Source organism: Lissotriton vulgaris, chromosome 6 (assembly GCF_964263255.1).
Source record: "Lissotriton vulgaris chromosome 6, aLisVul1.2, whole genome shotgun sequence".
Taxonomy (NCBI): Eukaryota; Metazoa; Chordata; class Amphibia; order Caudata; family Salamandridae; genus Lissotriton; species Lissotriton vulgaris.
Window position 1 is genome coordinate 1,632,403,521 of NC_141694.1, and position 18,561 is coordinate 1,632,422,081.

An 18,561-nucleotide genomic window follows, 5' to 3' on the forward strand; every position below is an offset into this window, starting at 1 on the left:
TCTTCTTTTATAGTTTGAGCATCGTCTTCGTTTAGCAGGATAACATTATACATTTGAAAATACAAATATCCGGGAAGAGCAGAGAGCAAATCTCCGCGATGTTGGGCATTCTCCTATCATAAAGGAAGCGTGTTGGTGGGACCTGTGGCATCTAACGCATCATTTAACCCTATATGCGTGGGCACCTACCACAATAATGTATAGGATGAGTTTGTTCCGTTCCCGTTTTTAATTTGATGTAAAACTCAAATCACTGCACACTCTCTACTACACACTCTCTACTACAGTCACTACTCTCTACTACACACTCCCTACTACAGTCACTACTCTCTACTACACATTCTGCTACACACTCTCTACTACAGTCACTACTCTCTGCTACGCACTCTACTCTCTACTACACTCTACTACACACTCTACTACACACTCTACTACACACTCTCTACTACAGTCACTACTCTCTGCTACGCACTCTACTCTCTACTACACACTCTACTACACACTCTCTACTACACACTCTACTACACACTCTCTACTACAGTCGCTACTCTCTACTACACACTGTACTACACACTCTACTACAGTCACTACTCTCTACTACACACTACTACACACTCTCTACTACAGTCACTACTCTCTACTACACACTCACTACACACTCACTACTACAGCCACTACTCTCTTCGACACACTCTATACTAGACACTCTCTACTACACACTATCTACTACAGTCACTACTCTCTACTACACACTGTACTACACACTCTACTACAGTCACTACTCTCTACTACACACTACTACACACTCTCTACTACAGTCACTACTCTCTACTACACACTCTACTACACACTCACTACACACTCACTACTACAGCCACTACTCTCTTCGACACTCTATACTAGACACTCTCTACTACACACTATCTACTACAGTCACTACTTACTACACTCTCTACTACACACTCTACTACACACTCTACTACACACTCTACAGTACACACTCTACATTACACACTCTACATTACACACTCTACACTACACACTCTACACTACACACTCTACACTACACACTCTACACTACACACTCTACACTACACACTCTACTACACTCTACTACACACTCTGCTACACACACGCTCTACTACACACTCTACTACACACCCTCTACTACTCTCTACTACTCTACTACACATTCTCTACTACTCTACTACACACTCACTACTTTCTACTACACTCTACTACAGACTCTCCACTCTCTACTCCACACTCTCTACTCCACACTCTCTACTCCACACTCTCTACCTCAATCTCTCTAATTCAATCTCTCTACCTCAATCTCTCTACTTCAATCTCTCTACTTCAATCTCTCTACTTCACATTCTGTATTACACACTCTCTACTACACACTCACTACTCTCTACTACACACTCTCTACTACACACTCTACTACACTCCCTACTACACATTCTCCTACACACTCTACTACACACTCTACTACACACTCTACTACACACTCACCACTCTACTACACACTCACCACTCTACTACACACTCACTAGTCTCTACTGCTCACTCTCTACTACACACTCTCTACTACACACTCTCTACTACACACTCTCTACTACACACTCACTACTCTCTACTACACACTCACTACTCTCTACTACACACTCACTACTCTCTACTACACACTCTACTACTCACTTACTACTCTCTACTCACTCTCTACTACTCACTACTACTCTCTCTACTACTCTCTACTACTCTCTCTACTACTCACTCTCTACTACTCACTCTCTACTACTCACTCTCTACTGCTCATGACAATGCCATTTATTTATCTGTTTCCAAAACCAACACATAAATAAAACATTTGTCATTTACAATGCCAAAAGCGCTAACTTTTGCAAAGGCGAGACCGTTGCATTGTAAATGCTTGTCTATTATTATTCAACAGATTCCAACGTTTTGGCGTTTTCTGACCGTTTTCCCTCCAATATATGTTGCTAGTTTTTTCCAGGCAAATTCTGTCTGTGTAAATTTGCTGGGGCGCAGTCTTTACTGCTGAACTTGAAATTCTGATCCATGTGCACTCACCTGCTTGCCCATATATTGGAGTTTTCTCCACTAGTTTTAATCGAGGCTTTAATCCTGCGCCCTAGAAAACTTGGATGGTCAGTAGCATATATATTTTAGCAGAGGGGTTAGGAAAATAGGGCACATTTTATTTATTTATACTGATTAGGATGCAAAATGCAAATAGAGCTCAGATACATTTATGTGTTGATGTGAGAGACCATGTTAGTGCTGCCTGTTTAGTCCATGGGAGTGTGCAAGTGGTATGGTATGGAAGTGACGTATTTACTGTGTGGTAGGGGTTTAGGAATTCTGTCCTTGAGCTAGTGCATGAAAATGTGGGTATAGATTATTTGTTAGACTGCTGAAGTGGAGAGTATGCAGCATCATGGCGCCATGCTTACCAAAGCTTCTTCACCAGTCGGCAAACTTCTACGGGTGGGGCAAGCGACCCAAGAGATAACAGGGTCATTCTTTCCTCCTGCTCTCCATTCTGTGTTGTACAGCCCTCTTTCCCCTGTGCCCGGCAGAGAAAGATCGCGGGTGTAACACTGGACTACCAAGACGGTCTGGGATCCTCATTCCTGTCCTTCACGAGAAGGACCAACACGGTGGGCGAAATTCGCCGTTACTTATGGTTCTTTCTCCTGTCATGAGATGGGGATCCCCTCAAAAGTAATGACTGGGGCAAGGAGGAGGAACGTAGGCATAATGTTCTATTGCGTGAGAGGAGTGGTCCGGTGATATGAGGCATTTGATGGAGATTTCTGGAAGGTTTCCATCTCGGGGGATGGCTCGGTCCCGGGGCCTTTTTAGTTGGCCTTTTGATCAGAGGGCCCTCTGTCTTCGATCGCTGCGGGGTCTCCACGCATCTCGTCTTCAGACAATGCTGATGTGTGGCTGTTGCAGGTCAGGATATTGGATTGACCATTCATAAGTTTCAGGTGAGCGTCTGGAGACCGTTAGGAGCTCCAAAAAGTTTTAAGGACTGTGAGAAAGACTAGGAGCCTGGGCTACCACCGACAGCTCCAAGAAGGTCCCAGTATGACGACACAATACAGTTTTTTGCTTTCTTGCAGTAAACCTGTGAAGTAATCGATGATACGCCTATCAGTAACCCATTCTGTTGAACATGCGCCTAATGAGGGGAAGTAAAGCCTTAACATTGGAGAGTTAGCTAGTTTGTAGGTGCGCTCACCAGATGCAGGTGTAAGAATGAATTCTGTTTTGGAAACCAAGCCTAATGAAGTTAGTACTGTCCTAATAATGACTTAAATGTTTGTTTGATTTCTGATGTCACAGCTTTCATTTTCAAAGTGTGGCATAATACAAAACATTATGTATTACTAAATACTCTTGAAACTTGTGTGTAATAATCAGTTATGTTTATAATCTTAGATGTTGTTTACTGGTTGTTACGGTATATGAAGGTATGCAGTGAATGTACTCACCACACACTTAAGTTACTGTGTATATGATTTTAGACCAGTTGACTGGATGGGGGGGGAGGGGGTTGAGAGTTCTGTGGGGAGGAGGGTGCATGGAAAGTACAGCAGAAGTTTGACCTCAGAGAGACAGTGGTAAAAAGCTACCACAGCTCAAACAGCACTTCTCACGATGGCTGTCCATAAGATATAACTGGTATTCAGTAGTGTGGTTATAAAGGCAGATAGGTTACTACAGTGGCTGCAGTATACAGTGAAGCATATCCAGAAAAAACGTATGTTATCCAGGGTGAGAACTGGCTGTTTTCAGTGGTAAATAAGTGCTGGCACCGCCAGGGGTTCAGGATATCAGCCATTCTCCTTGTCGGCAAAGTATCTAGTTCGACAGAACCTCCTCCCCCAAAATGGTTGCTATGTCCTCTCTGGTGCCTGGTGTAGTGCATCTCTGGTTTGGATGAAGCCATGTCACTGAAATGAGAACAAGTGTGTCCTCATTGTAGTGGTGACTAAGATATTGCTAACCCCCATAATCAAGGGCATTGTTCACGCTTTGCTCGGTTGCAGTCAGCCGTGCCATACAGGGTGTAAACGTTTGAGTTCATCAGTCCAGATATCACCTCCACTGCCACCTCACAGGTAGGTCAGATTCAAAAGCAAACTAGTCATTGTCATTACCACTGCAATAAGGAACCCCGCTGTAGCCTCACAAGAAAGCTTTTTCCAGCCAGCCAGGTTGTTTTCAGCACCCTCAGACTCCTACCTTAATGCACAACTGGGTGTCCTATCTTTAACCAAATATCATCTATGGACCTTTGCAAATATCTAAATCTATCACTATAGCCATCGGTTAGTTGCAGTTTATACCCTAAATGCGACTGGTAGGCCCACACATGGGTCCTATTCACTCTGTACCATGTACCATACAACTCAAGCTACACCCTACTGAAGAGCTCCAAGAAAGGCAAAACACGTCTGGGGTTGGTTTTGGTCCTTTCTGGGGGAGCCTCATATTGGAGTTTGCAACCGTTGCCTTGAGGAGTAGGATCAGTACTGATCTGCTTTCGGCAGGCCTTTCTCTAGAGCGGCATGGTTGGTGATAAACTAAGGAGTAGATGCAGCCCCGAGCGATTGTCAATGGCTAAGATTCATTTTAGCAGTCCATCCATCACCTTGTTGCTGCACTTTAAAAACTCAGCACATCTCTTGAAGGTTTCTCTTACCCACTTTTACCACCATCAATTTGAACCCTTCCCCTTTGATCTAACCCTCTGATCCGGGTCTTGTGGCTCAGTGGACTAATGCATCCACTACAGGGGCCTGTGTTCGACCTCATGGTCACAGGTTCAAATCCCGGCAGGTCCACTCAGCCTTTCTTCCATTTGAGGTCGATAAAATGAGTGCCATTGAGTTGGGTAACAATATACATTTGTTATTTTAGCGCCAAGATGCCCCGTTGCTGGGGTGAGCGTGCGCTTTACAAAAACACATCTTATGTTATTTCTTAGCATTTTGACACTTTATAGACCTAACATCGCTTGTGGTTATTTTATGTCATTGCTTGCCTTTACGTGCAGATGTTGTAGATCCTTCCCAACACTGCACGCATGATCAGACAACTTTTTCTTCCATTGCTCTAGAGTCTATTTGTTGTGTTTGTCCAATACTCGATACTATTTTTCAATTGAGACTTGGGCCTAGATGTATCATCGTTCCTATTTGCGATTTCTTAATAGCGATTTTTACCGAATCGCTATTAAGAAATCGCAAAATGGGATGTATGTTTAAAATCGCTATTTTTTTGAGATTCCTTATTATTCCTAATTTGCGAATTCGCAAGTTGCGAATTCGCAAATAAGGAATATTTTCCCATTCATTCCTATGGGCCAGGAGGCCCATAGGAATGATTGCGAAATAATTCTCAAATTGCGAATTCGCAATTTGCTAATCGCAATTTGAGAATTATTGCAAGGGTGCAGGGGTGTCTCATGGACACCCTGCTGCACCCCTGAAACTTACATGTGTGTGCACATGGCGCACATACATGCCCTATGGGCATGTATGTGTTTCACATGCCACCTTCAAAATTGCTTAATTGTGAATTTTGAAAGGAATTCGCAAATTAACACCAACCTCAAATTGGTGTTAATTTGCGATTTCTTAACCTGAATTCGCAAATTGAAATTGCTTCATACATGGCATTTAAGGAATCGCAAATTTGCGATTCCTTGGATGCTTAAGCAAAATAAGGAATCGCAATTTTTTGCGATTCCTTATTTTGCTAATTTCTCATACATCCCAAAAGATGCAAAATGTCCGTTTGCGATTCGTTAAGGCCGAAATTCTGCGAATTTCGGCCTTAACGAAGCGCAAAAGGCTTGATACATCTAGGCCTTAAATTGTTGTTTTTAAATAAATCAGAAAAGAACATAACTTTCTTCTTAAAGTTTAGAAAGCTTTATTGGAACACAATAGACAAAGTAAAACATCAATGCAGTAACATATGACAGTGGTAGAGAGAAAATGATATAATGCAGTCCCCAAATGGGGTATAAATACTGTACCGGGGGAAAAAGCTTTTGAAAGGTATTTGTGATGCGGGAAGGGGAAAAGTAGAAAGAAAAGAGTGAGAGAGGCGTGGGGGGGGGGGGGAAATAAGGAAGGGCAACAAGTAATATGAAATCTACAAGGTAAATCAGGGGACATGTCTAGAAAGGAACTCAGTTAGAGGCAACCATAAATAACTTTCTTCTTAAAGGGACCATTCAGTGAAGGATGTCCTGTTAACTCTAAACCCAAGCAGATGTCACCATTAAGCTAATTGTTGGTGACGGTTAGCGATGCAGGACTGAGTAAAGAGAAGTCTTTAATTGTGTTCACTGGTTGGCCCTTTAATGTATTGATATTGCCAGAAAATGGAATGGAGATGCACACTGCAGGACCTTAGCATGTTCTCTGGAAGGTGGATCATTGTGCCTTTGGTTTGATGCTCTCTTTTAGTTTGCTTCCTAAGTCACCGCCCTAGTTATCTTTCGCTACCGCTTCACAGACGGGCAACAACGGGCTGTGGTGCATCAGGAGCGTAGCTTGGTCAGTAAGATTTGCGGGATGTGGAACTGAGATTTCCCACCTCGGGCGTAGCTTCAGGGAGGTGTATGGGGTAGAACACCTCCCACCCCCCTAAATAACTGCTCTGTCGGTTATGAGGCAGCATAGTTGGTTCTGCTACCTGTAATCAGGTGCTTATTTTAATAAGATCACTGGGCCCAGGAGAAGTGGGGTTTGGGAGAGCACACGCAAGGAGGGCCTGAGCTCAAAGCACACAACTGAATGAAATTGGCACACTCGTTCTAGAGCAGTGGGCCTCCCTCTTCCTGTCACTCACTCCACTGTGCTGCTGTTGCTGGGGTGACCCCTCAGTGACCTTATCGTAACTCCTTCCTTCGCACCTTTGTCAGGGTGAATTGGGGCCCGGTGCTTAAGCAGCATCTTAACCTGTATCTGCATGCTTGTGATTTTATCTACAATTGGAATTCTACTCAAGTGTGTTCTGGGAGTGCTGTGCTCGCTCGTGAGAAGACAGGTGGACCAGGCAGTTGGGGGAGACTGGTGATCTTCAGGTGTGTATTTTTTAACTTTTTGCCTCCCACAGGCCGCATGTGCAGCTGCCATGCATATGCACTTGGTTTGTTCAGAAACTCTTTTGTATGAGTTTCATGTATGTATGTATTGTCCTGCCAACAAGTGCATTGAACCGGCTTCAGTTAGCATCACTGTAAGAAAGTCAGACAATAAAAACGGAATTCTGACATGATTCTGGGAACGTGCATTTGAATTTTAACCACATGGCTGCTGGGCGTTCTCCCCCCCCCCCCCCCCCCCCCCCCCCCTGTGCTGGAAAATGCCATTTTAGTGGCACCATGACGAGCTCAGCTCGTCATCAGCACACGACACCCGTGGGTGATGACGAGCTGAGCTCGTCATCAGCATCGAAAGGGTTAAAACTTGGGCATGTCGTATTGGGAGACCAACAGCTGGGCATCAGACGGCCGGCTTTTGGGGTGGAGGACACCTGGCTCTGAGTTCTGGAGTGCTGTGTTAGAAAATAAATAAAACCTTGCAATAATCAAAATTGATACCTTCCATAAAATATCATGGCTGAAAAACTTAAGGGTATTGCTAGGTGAACTAGGTCTTTCCTACCTTTGGGACAATCCGTCGGGGGAAGTATTCCCAAGTAAAAATACACTTAAAGCGCTATATTGGGAATGGATAGACGTGAGGCTCTGGAGAGGGGTTAAATCTGATTCAATGGGAGGTCGCTTTCTGGAAAGTAAAATGTGTCCTGTACTAGAAAATTACTGGGATAGTATAACTGTTCCTATGGACAGAAAGTTGTTCTTCCAATTAAGATCTGGTTCCCTCCGTTGAGAGATCTAACAGGCAGATGGAAGAGTTTGAATACACAGTGCTGCCCAGCGTGCGGCGCAACCAACGAAAGTGTGGGACACTTCCTATTTGCTTGTAAGGCATATGCCTCCCCAAGAAGGGTTTGGTTAACCCCTACCTGTAAGAACCTTGGGACATCCAGTGCAGCTGAGGCGCAGAGAATTATTTGTACTACTTCTGAGGAGCCTATTGTCATGGGAATAGCAAAGTACCTGGGGTGGGCTTGGTCCATCAGGCGGAGAGCTCTTTCTCTTAATGTTTCTTGATTATGTTTTAACTTGTATATCTTTTTGTTTTATAATGATTAAGCTTGAGCAACAGTTTGAATGTATTGGATGAAATGCCTTGACTAAATGTGATGTTTTTATATATATGTATGTTGTGCTTTTATGAGTCTATAACTCGAATAAAGCTTTTCTACTACTACATAAATAAAACCGTCTACTGCAGCAGAGCTCCTTGCGTTTTTCAGCAGGATTCAGGCAACAATAAAAATTTCAAGATAACTCTGGTGATTAACCCCTTCACTGCGGCGGCTATTCCGCCGCAGTGCTGAGGGGGCGGGGCGGCCGCGCAGCGGGCGCATGCTGGTGACGGAACTGCTTTGTCACCAGCCGTGGTTGCGCTGGGCTCATGACGGAGCGGTTCCGTCACGGCCCCGCCCGCTCAATAGAACGTTCAGTGCAGGTGCGGAATCCGCGCCGCGCAGGCGTTCCGAGCGGGCCGTGACGGAACCGCTCCGTCATCAGCACAGAGCGACCGCGGCTGATGACGGAGTGGTTCCGTCACCAGCAGGGGAGGGGTTAAAAGTTATGTTACTGCTAGAGAGAGATCGAAGTTTTGTCTAGTGGTAGTTTGCTCAAAGTGTTAATGTGCCTTCTTCAAAGAATGTGTAACATGCAGATCAAAGAACTGCATTTTTGTGAATAGGTCAGTGGGTTTCAATTTTTTGCCACATAGATCCTTTTGTTACTTGCTGTTCATACATACCAATCCCAAGTAATTTACTACACTGACCTATGCAAACTGCATGGTAGAGGTTAGAACTTTATTATGTCCTCCCTGCCTTTCATTATCTTAATGTTGCTAAAAAGGGTAGGTTTGGTTAGAAATAGAGTCTCCTTAGTATAGCCAACCCCAGCGGTATGTTGTAAATCCTTCGTTTGTGTTTCTTAAGGCCAACCACTCTTAAAATATACTCCCTAATAGTATGGCTGGCATGTTATTCCTACACCTTTTAACTTCTCATTGTCTTATGTAACATTCCCTACAGACTGATTTACACATGTATGATTCATTGTCTCTGCATAGTTTATGTGAGATGTAAAGTGTGTTGATAACCTACACTGGTATAAATAGCGCTTTAAAACCAATTAAATGCATTTGCAAGAGGGGCTATGGAGAGATGAAGGGCAATGTTGGATGGTTGTAGTGAGGAAATCCGTGGAGAAGGATTAGCTGGCCTGCGGACTGCAACCAGCCTTGGCAGATTACTGCTCAACCGGCCCCGTGAGGGGGTTCTTGTGAGAAGCTCCACTCCCTCTTTTGTTACAGGGAGCCGATATTGCAGCGCTGCTGTGAACCGTCACCCAGCAACAAAACCGGCCCCCACCTCTCCGGCCCACCGGGGAAACGCCCGATGAACGCTACTTTATTTATTTATTTATTTATTTATTTATGCAATTTTATATAGCGCGGACTTTACCCGAAGGCGTCAGAGCGCTTCACAAAAGGAACAGAAATTATACAAACTGAGAACATTACACGAACAACAGATTGCAAAAGCATACGTTACGTTACATACGGTAAAGTGATAATTGTGAGCAAACAAAAATACATGAGGTAGTAAAAATTGTGAGCAACCAAAAATACATGAGGTAGACAAGGTAATAGTGACACTTGTGAGCAAACAAAATACATGAGGTAGTATAAATGTGAGTTGCCAAAAATACATGAGGTAGTAAAAAGTGCACAGGCGGAAAAAGTGACAAGTGTGCAGGCTACAAGAGAAAATAAGAGTATAATTTGCGGTATAATACTGCAACGGCCAGTCCGGCCCTGGAGAAGGAGGTCTTTGGGGGAAGGCGCACGAAAAAGTTTGTCACACCAGGCACCACCAGCTCTAAAGCCAGCTCTGACATCAGAATAAGTTTTATAAACAAGAGACAATTTAAAAAAGAAACTAAGTGTAAATTTAAAACTTCTGTCCTTTTGTGATGCAGTGACCTGGGGGTTGGATGAAACTTAAAACACTCAAATAAATTTTTCAGATGAAAGCTGCTTGTTTCCAATTATAAGTGTTCTATTGTGCCTTTGTAAGCACATGCTAAAAAACATTATAGTATACTGCAGTTTGCAAATACATAGTAGACACTTTGAGGTTTTTGCTAACTTGTGTAGTGGCTTAAGACTATTTTATTGCTACCAAGAATGCTCTTGCTTTCATAAATAAGGTATAATGAATGCCCCTAAACGTGTCTGCTCTTCTCGTTCAGTGACCTCAGACCATCGCTACTCTTTACAGTTGGGTCCACCATGTTGCTCGTTGGGAAATCTCAATCTCACACCCTCCTAACGTTTTTGACTAAGCCACGCCTGTTTCCCACCCATCACTGCCATGGTAATGGCAAAGTGGATGAAAATAGTTTTAGATGTAAAAGGCTTCTCCGCACCACATAAGAGCCATCCAGCCTTTGTTTATTTCTAGCTTGTTTTGTGTAAGATGGAAGAGGAGGGGTTGGTGTATGTGAGAGCTGTAACGTTTCATAGATATGTGTGTTTGTACTACGAAGGCTGTTAACCCGAGTGGAAACCAGACCACAGACACTGCTAGCCCGATTGGAGGCCTGGACCCAACTACACGCATCAGAATGCATTTATTAGGGGCGGTCACTCACACCCCAAACCCCTCCAACCCTTGGAGCCACTTCTCTGTGCAGCACAGAATATGTAGTCTTTATTTATTATTTGATTCTGCAACTGATGTAGACAATTTGGGGGATAAAGATAAAATATGCAACTGGAGCTTTCCTCCCATTTAGATCTACATTTCAGACTTTTTACCTGGTGGTGGTTGCAACAGCCGAGTGGATGCTAGGTGCTGGATTACAAGCCCTCGTTGGGATTGGCAGTGACTTAATTTTCTGTATGAGTTGGCAGCCTTCCCTTGGTAGTAGTTAATGATTGCTCCGGCAAACAATCCCACTACGGTGGGGTTGGTAATTTAACTTCTTTTCTTAGCAGTGTGTGCCATCTTAATTACACGATGTTAAATAAGAAATCATTGTTTAATAGAGTTCAGTGGCAGTTCATGTCACAAGTTTGCATCTGTCTCTGGCAGAATAGAGTAATAATCACTAAACCGATTAAATCCAGTCCTCTAGCTCCATACATCATGACGTTGCAGAGGTTTAAAAAGGTGAGCGGAACAGTTCTCAACTTTCATGTGGGTGTAGACTTATTAAAGCACATTCTGTCTTTTATTAATGTACCTGATTTACTACTGTATATGTGTAACCCATTGGGCATTCTTAGGGAGCATTGTTCTCTCTTGAGCTGGATCCCAACAGTGGATTGATTGATAAGCATGCTTATTGAGTGGATCTTGCTGTGATGGGATCTGTAATAGAAGCTCTGTAATCTATGAGGGTCAGTAAGTACAGTACAGTGAAAGTACATTACCGGGGGGACCACCAAAGGCTCCCTAGTGTAGACCAACGACAGTCCGGTCGAGTGTGACTCCGGCAGTTCTTTTTCAAAACTGTTTGAATAGGAAATTACCAAGCTAATAGGAGGTGCTTAAACACAAACTGCACAAGCTATATGTTGGTGGTTGAGATGGCACTACCTGTAGGCTGAGCCTGTTTCGCGATAGAAACAAAGAAACTGATTGTCAGACAATGGCTGCTTTGCCTATCCAGTCCATCCGTTCTGACCCTGCATGGCCTTCAGATGTACACTCCCTTAATTAGTAGGGTCCGTTCCTCTATTAATGTTGGGCCATCATGCATTTAAATGGGATATATTAGAGAAAAGAGAACGATTATTTAACGTGTGTTGGAGGAAGCCATAATGGGTTGCGAGGAGCTGAGGAACTTCGTGTCGCCCAGCTAAACTAGGAGTTAACCACCAATTTCTTTTCCTCTATTGTAGTGCATCCTGCATTTTATTGTCTGTACCAGATCTACCATTCCTTCTCTTCTACACAATAAAGCTTTTTAATTCCCCAACCTCTCTTTAAATGTCAACATGCCTTCACTTTGATGATGATATCAAGTCATACATTCATGAACCAGAGGACTTTCCATGAGTGTCGTCACTTCCACTAATACTGACCGCTTGCACCTGCGAAAACACTTTTGCAACCCAATTATAGTATGAGTCTGCAAATAAAGTTACATAATTTTCTGTCATATAAGATTTATCACATCTGCTGCAGAATTAAAATTTGAAGCTCATAAATTTGCTTACCTCTGTGGCGAATTGTGATTTGATAGCCTAAGTAATATTTAATCATTGTGGCTTGTGTGTTTGCGAACGAGGTCTCATTCATTGGGTAACCTTCTCTTTTTCAGGAATAATCCTTGTTTGGTGACAAGAGCTACTTATCTGGAGGTTGTGGTCCTCTTGAGCAATTTTCTGATTAAATCCAAAGATACAGGTAAGCTTTATGATAATAAATGTAAAAGTAGACATGTACTTGTGATCTTTAGGATAGCTATGTTGCCACCATATGGTAATTGTTATTAAAAAAAACGCAAATGTCTACTGTAGAACTGACCTACACTCACTGTGTGTTATTTTTTCACTGGTTTATTGTGTGTTCTTTTCCTTTCATCTAAAAAATATCTTCTGTTGGGGAGTAAAAGTAAATGTTTGTCTTCTTACCTTCCACAGTCTGATTGTGCTTATGTATCAGTGACCCCCTATGTGCTCCAAATGTGCCTGCAGTATAGCCAGGATGCTCCTTCGCTGGAGTCGCTGTGCGCATAATAAATTGTTATAACATAACATAACATAACATAACATAACATATATGGACTACACCAGTCTCCACATACGTTACTGTCATTATAACCCCTGACTTTGTCTAGGCCGTCGGTGCAGGAGCAGCTGCCCAAATCTTGGATTCCTTTTGCCTTAGCTAATGCAGGATGAATGAGTCTGCCCGCTGTGTTGGAGTTTCATCTATGCACTCCAGACCATTCTGTCCTGACCAACAAAAAGTGGAACAGACCCATCTGGCAAGTACCTACTGATGGGCACCATTGCTAGGAAAGACTATAGCTTCACAGAGGACCGAGGAGCTTCTAGGCTTACTTGTTCTGGATTGGCTTGTAGAGTTGGGAACTTCATGGAAGTCTTCCAGAACAGAATAGGATCACTGCAGGTGTTTCTGTGGCCTCTCTGTAATGTCTGTGAATGAGCAGACAATCAGATATAGTGCTTCTTGTATTGCAAAGCTTGCCTGTCGTTGGTACTGGCAGTTCCTACTGAGAAGTAAAGTTATATGAGGATGAGTCAACTAAGGGCTCTTTCTCTTTGCTTGCTGGCTAATCCGGAATTTAAATCTGAAGAGAGCTTCTGCTGCAATTGTGTTTGTAAGACCTGCCTTCTCCACCCCATGTGAAGGAATCCAGATATCTGAAGACTGCCCTAGAGAACATACTTCTTGATGTGGTTAATTTTCTGTGCACCCGTAGTTCTGCATTCCCAGAGTCCCACCTTATCCACTTGTGGCTGCCACGCCGTGTGCTGACTGCACTCACTGATGATGCACAATGTCAGCAGCGACCATCTGCTGTAACCTGCTAGACAAGTACAACTGCTCTACTTTCCTCCTTCCACCAGCGAGCGCAGGGAGTGTCCTATAATTACAAACCCCTGGAATTGTCCACCCAGCTGGGTGATATTTCCTAGAGACAATCTGACTCTGGCTCAGAGATATTGCATGTTGCTCTCCACTTGCCAAAGCTCTGACTCCAACGTGCATAGTGACTGTTCTGGAGAGTTAACAGCTCAAGTGAACCCTTTCACCATTCGCTCACTCACACAAACTGTTGCGTCTCCGATTCCTGCTGCAAACTGATTTTGGTGGGTGTCTTAATGAGTCTAAAGGTTTATTCCCTTTCTGGTTAAGAACACAATGGTGACCCTGATGACCCAGTGGCTGCAAGTTGTAAAATAGCTTGTGGTTCTTGAGGTTTACTATACAGGAGTGATTTTATATCTAGTTGTACATATTTGCCATTTAGTAGTTTGTTGTGATAATCTCTTTTCTTTGACAAATGTCCTGAAGATACAGTTTTCTCATGAACCAGTCAATGTTTGCCTTTACTTGAAGTTTGGTTGTGTATAAAGATCCAAAAGAAAAATATGAAATTACTTAAGAGTAATTTGTCGCTGGTTAGAATTTGACTACTGTTTGGTTTTTGAAGCTTATGAGAGGTCTTACTTTCTTGATTTTTACAGTTTGCCATCAACTACCAGACCTAATTGCTTCACAGAAGTATTTCAACCATTTTCTTGCCTGGATATATATATATATATATATCCAACCACATGAGTCGCTGTAGAACCCTGCCGCTTTTCAAAGGCGGGCCTCGAACGGGATAGCGAATCCCAGAAACATCCAACCAATACTTCTCCGGTAAGGAAAAAGGAATCCGGGCCACTTTGAAGTGCAAAGCGTGTTTATTTAGATGGCTTTCACGACGCGTTACGCAGTAACTACTGCTTTTTCACGAGACCGAACCAACCAGGAAGTGCAGGTTAAATACAATCACATGGTACAGTCACATGGTATTACAATCATACTCATGGAAAACAGACTACCAATCAATTCTCGGGCTGTGTCCAATGTAAACACTCGTTGTGCAAAAGAATGAACATAATAAAGTAATCATCAAAAATAAAGTGCACAATGCAGTTCAATGATTTCAATCACCTCGCATGAATTCATCACGCCCACTTGGGCTGCACTTTACGTAGCGACCGTACTTAGGGGCGCCAAGAGACCATCAGGTATTCAAAACTGAATTTACCTCTAGAATACTGTCTCGTTTAAAAGGGGTTGTATGAGAAATCATTGAACTGCATTGTGCACTTTATTTTTGATGATTACTTTATTATGTTCATTCTTTTGCACAACGAGTGTTTACATTGGACACAGCCCGAGAATTGATTGGTAGTCTGTTTTCCATGAGTATGATTGTAATACCATGTGACTGTACCATGTGATTGTATTTAACCTGCACTTCCTGGTTGGTTCGGTCTCGTGAAAAAGCAGTAGTTACTGCGAAACGCGTCGAGAAAGCCATCTAAATAAACACGCTTTGCACTTCAAAGTGGCCCGGATTCCTTTTTCCTTACCGGAGAAGTATTGGTTGGATATATATATATATATATATATATATATATATGTGTGTATATATTCCAACAAAGGCCGAAGCTACTATAGGTGTTTAATGAAAGCTCAATGCGACTACAAATCCCAGCATGCTATATGAAGTAATTAAGAGCGCTCCAATGCGTACAGAAGAAATGCCTCTGATGAAGTGGTATGTTGGCCACAGAAACGTGTTGGGCAATACTACGAACTTGGATGGCTGGGACGGGCTGAACTGTGATGCCGGATGGCAGACGCACTGTCAAGTGCATCTTGAGAAGCTTCGGCCTTTGTTGGTCAATATATATATATCCTTTAAGTTGGTTTTAAACAGATTTACTGTGCTGGTATTAATATGTATTTTCCCCTATACATCAGTAGCTCCACACCATCAGTCTTCCCTGTAGATGTTAATATAATAAATTCTGATACACTCTTCTCCTCTAGTGGCTTTTTAAACCCTCATTCTTTCACATTTCAATGGACTGGTTGATCTTGCCCTTTTATCTCTTTTCACTCCCTCCTTTCTTTTCTCTGTCGCTTTTCTTTCCCTTCTGTCTTTTTTGACTTCTGACTTTACTCAAACTTCAGTTCCTATGTGCCAGCATATGGGTATTTCACTGCACCCCAATATTATGATCAGCCCAAAATGTACCTTTGGCAGTCAACTTGCTTCAGCCTTGATCTTGCGATAAGAGTCCCCACCCTCCTCAGTATTAGGCCCCAAAACATTTGCAGAGTATTAAGTAACTGGGACCACTCAATGACTGAGTTCCAAAAAAAGGAGTGTTAAAGGGTTCGATTGCAAAAATCTAAAATTTGGCATTAGAGAGAAAAGCAAAATGTATTTATGAAGCCTCAGATACAGAGTACAGTCAGATATCAGAATCATTCAAAGTCCCAATAAGCAACAAAAATCATAAATCGAAAGGACAGCTTCGGTGGTTGATCAGGAAAAGTCATAATTGGACCGAGTCATGTGAAGAAAACAGAAAGTCTCTAAATAATTTAACAGCGCCTCTAGAGAAACAGGGAAGTCATTTGGCTCACCCCCCAAAACAAGTGGTTTTTATGCGCAGTTTCTGAATAGGAAATTAGCAAAAACTGCCAGTACAGCATGGCATGACTGACAACAACACATATTCAGTGAATTCAAATAGACATCGTCATACCAAAAACTATAACACTAACCAATTTCTATGGTAAATGAATACTTCCATTAGCTTCCACAGCAACAGCACAGTGTGGAGATGTACAACACAATATGAAACATTTTCAAACTAAGACTCGTACAATAGTGTATGATAGCGGGCCAACGTCAGAACTTTCAGCAGTTCTGTTCTTCAGAATGATACATAAAGTAGGCAAAGTATCATTCAAAATACATGCTCTCTAAGAAAATAAGCAGTTGTGTCACAGTGTCTGCTCTGCGCAGATTGTGAGCGGAGTGTAGACACACTAGGGGACATTGATTGGGAGGGGTAATGAGCAGGAGCAAGATGGACGCAGAACACAAAAACAACATCCATAGTAATAAAATGATGTCTCTGCAGAAATGTGGCATTCCTAGGCGATCCTGTTTTATGTCAAAATCTGTGATATCCAATTAAACCCCACCAAAGGTTAAACAGCGCTCAAGAGTGTAAACATACAAATACTGATAAACACTTGCACAACCACAGATTAAAATGCTGTTCAAAGAAAGGGAAGTGAAAGAGAATACGTCATGTACATTTCTTTCAGAAGGGTTAACACAATATAACTATGTTATACAAGGAAGCAGCAAGAGAGGCTTGCCTAAGGTTATTCTGCTCGAGTTTTGTTTTTTAGGGATGTCACTAATTATTTTACACATTATAGAGAATCTGGGTCTAATGAAAGCACAAGGTGTCCCATTTTTATGTGTGGTACCAATAGTAACTCTTGGCTTTTTACCCAACTGCACGGTACTGTGGAGGTTTTTAAGCCCATAGTTACAATGTTAACAGCAAACATTTAAGTCCCAGAATGCAATGTGATGCCTGTTAAAAAGGCCAGAACTGACTTAAAGTGAGACATTTGCCATGGGGACACTTGTCAGCAATACATGACCACACAACAACATTAGCACCACCACCTCAATTTTATCAGGCAAAGAACCATATCTTCGGTGCATTAGAATGCAGTGCTTAAAATTAATTTGGTGTACTTTAAATTTTGAAAGGTTTCACAAGGCACTGTGCTTTGGGCAAGGTTAACCATACAATGTCACATTATTGGGTACGGAGTAGGTGAAATACCCCAACTGTGTCTAGAAAATAGTTTATTAAAACTTTTGAATATAGCACTCTTAAGTTTTTTAAATCCATTAATAGTCCTGTAAGTCAGACATAGTCCTGGCAGAGTGAGAGGTAATGAGATGGGAGAGAGGGTAATGACGTGAATGAAGTGTACAATACACTGGCTTTCTACGTTTAAAGCAGTCTAACGTACGTTCCTTGGACACACTAATAATGGAAATACACTATATTCCCTGCATTACTTCTCCTTTAAATTAAACATGTGCTTCCCACGAACCACTGCAAAAAACACAATGTGTTGTGTTAACTCTGGAAAAACACAGTTACTGTTTGTTTTATGAGGTTAGGCAGCTGAATAAACACCTATAAGCCCTGATTTCAAAAGGTTTGGAAACACTGAAAAAACACCACTGATATCCACAAACAATAAACAACGAAAACAGGACGGTTTAGCATAACTAAACTACATTAATAAACACTTCTAAACCCCTTAAATAAAATTATGTTAAGTGCTACATCTATAATTCACCTGTGCTGACTATATTCATCATTTAATCATTACTTTTCAGAAATAATTTGTCACCCAGAATTACACATTTAGAAAAAGCCTTGACAGTTCCCCTGCCTATTTTCTAATAATCACTAAAAAAAGTTAGTAAAGTTTATTACTAACAGCTATTAGTTATTAGATGTCATAATCTGTATTTGCTTTTGAAAAATGTCCTCTGCCGTTTTCGGTATGGTTGTAGCCATGATCTTTAAGACTCTCCAATTCCATCTCCATTGATCTGTTCCTTTTCTTCAGCCTATTTTTACCATTAACTTTGTTGTTTTTATATCTTCAAATCATACAGCAAAAGAAGCAGAATAATTGTTCTATCTCGGTCTCTGGTGGTTTGGAGTTGGCTGTGTGTAAGACCCGAGGCTG

The 18,561-nt window shown here is 42.2% G+C and overlaps 1 protein-coding gene across 1 annotated transcript in view; it reads left to right on the forward strand.

Annotated features, from left to right (window-relative positions):
- The window catches only part of THADA (THADA armadillo repeat containing), a 1,588,234-nt gene that overhangs the window by 1,308,053 nt on the left and 261,620 nt on the right, over window positions 1–18,561 (forward strand). The window contains exon 32 of the mRNA XM_086927803.1: window positions 12,542–12,627. Within this exon, the coding sequence (XP_086783929.1) occupies window positions 12,542–12,627 (86 nt within the window). The remainder of the gene's footprint in view (window positions 1–12,541; window positions 12,628–18,561) is intronic.